This window comes from Rhea americana, unplaced genomic scaffold (assembly GCF_003343005.1).
Source record: "Rhea americana isolate MKP2758 unplaced genomic scaffold, rheAme1 scaffold_648, whole genome shotgun sequence".
Classification (NCBI taxonomy): domain Eukaryota; kingdom Metazoa; phylum Chordata; class Aves; order Rheiformes; family Rheidae; genus Rhea; species Rhea americana.
This window is the reverse complement of record NW_028186810.1, coordinates 1-868: the sequence shown is the minus strand read 5'-3', so window position 1 is coordinate 868 and position 868 is coordinate 1. Positions and strand designations below refer to the sequence as shown.

The window sequence follows — 868 nt, the reverse complement described above, 5'->3', positions numbered from 1 at the left end:
GTCCCTGCTCATTTCCCCTGGTCTCTGCTCACTCCAGGTGCCTGCAGGGCACTCAGGGCTGCTGTATGGCTACGGGACAGATGCGGTTCTCACTGCCTGCCAGGGCAGAGGGTGCCGGACACAAGAGTGCTYGGCCAGTGACTTKCGGGCATTTCTGCTGCCCTGGGCACAGGAGCTTGGGCAGGCGGTGCAGGCTGGCTGCAGCGCCAGGCCGGGCTGGCAGACAGCTGGCTCCTCCCCGCCCCGCTCTGCTGGGAGCCGCAGGAAACCCTCCGGATGCCTCCCCGTCCCTGAGCAATATTTTTATTACCCTACTGTATTTGCCAGGGAAATGCATGCAGCGAAAGCAGCGGGCACAGCCTCCCGCCGGGCCCCAGGCCCCCCCCCCCGAGCTTCTCCAAGGGGCTGGGGGCCAGAGCCGGCCTTGCCTCCGAGCGCCGCTGCTGGAGCCACAGGGTCGGAGGTGCCGGCACGAGGCCAGGCCCCGCCAGGTTTCTCTGGACACGTTTTTGGCATTTCCGAGAGCTTCCCGGAGTAGCACACAGGGGTTTGCGGGCAGCATCAGGGGCCTCCTGCTGCCATCAGGGCACCGGCTGCCAGGAGCAGCCCCCAGAGGCTGGGGGGGGCCCCCGGGCTGCTCCTGCCTGGGGACACCAGAGCAGGGGGGTTAGYGACTGCCGGGAGGGCGCCGAGGGGGAATTCCCAGGGAAGTCGGGCCAGCGGCCGCTCCCTTACCTGCGCTGAACACGCACGGCCGCGTCTTGCATCTTTTCTCTGCCAAGGAAAGCAGCAATGTGCATGGAGCTGTGGTGCAACGGGCCCTGTGCTCTGCCCTCGTGCAGCTGCACATGGCAGGGAAGCTGCACCG

The 868-nt window shown here is 67.2% G+C and overlaps 1 protein-coding gene across 1 annotated transcript in view; it reads left to right on the top strand.

The window, feature by feature from the left end:
- Nucleotides 1-141, top strand: part of CHRNA10 (cholinergic receptor nicotinic alpha 10 subunit) — a 5,601-nt gene extending 5,460 nt beyond the window's left edge. The window contains exon 5 of the mRNA XM_085320633.1: nt 104-141. Within this exon, the coding sequence (XP_085176759.1) occupies nt 104-141 (38 nt within the window). The remainder of the gene's footprint in view (nt 1-103) is intronic.
- The last annotated feature ends 727 nt before the right edge of the window (nt 142-868 follow it).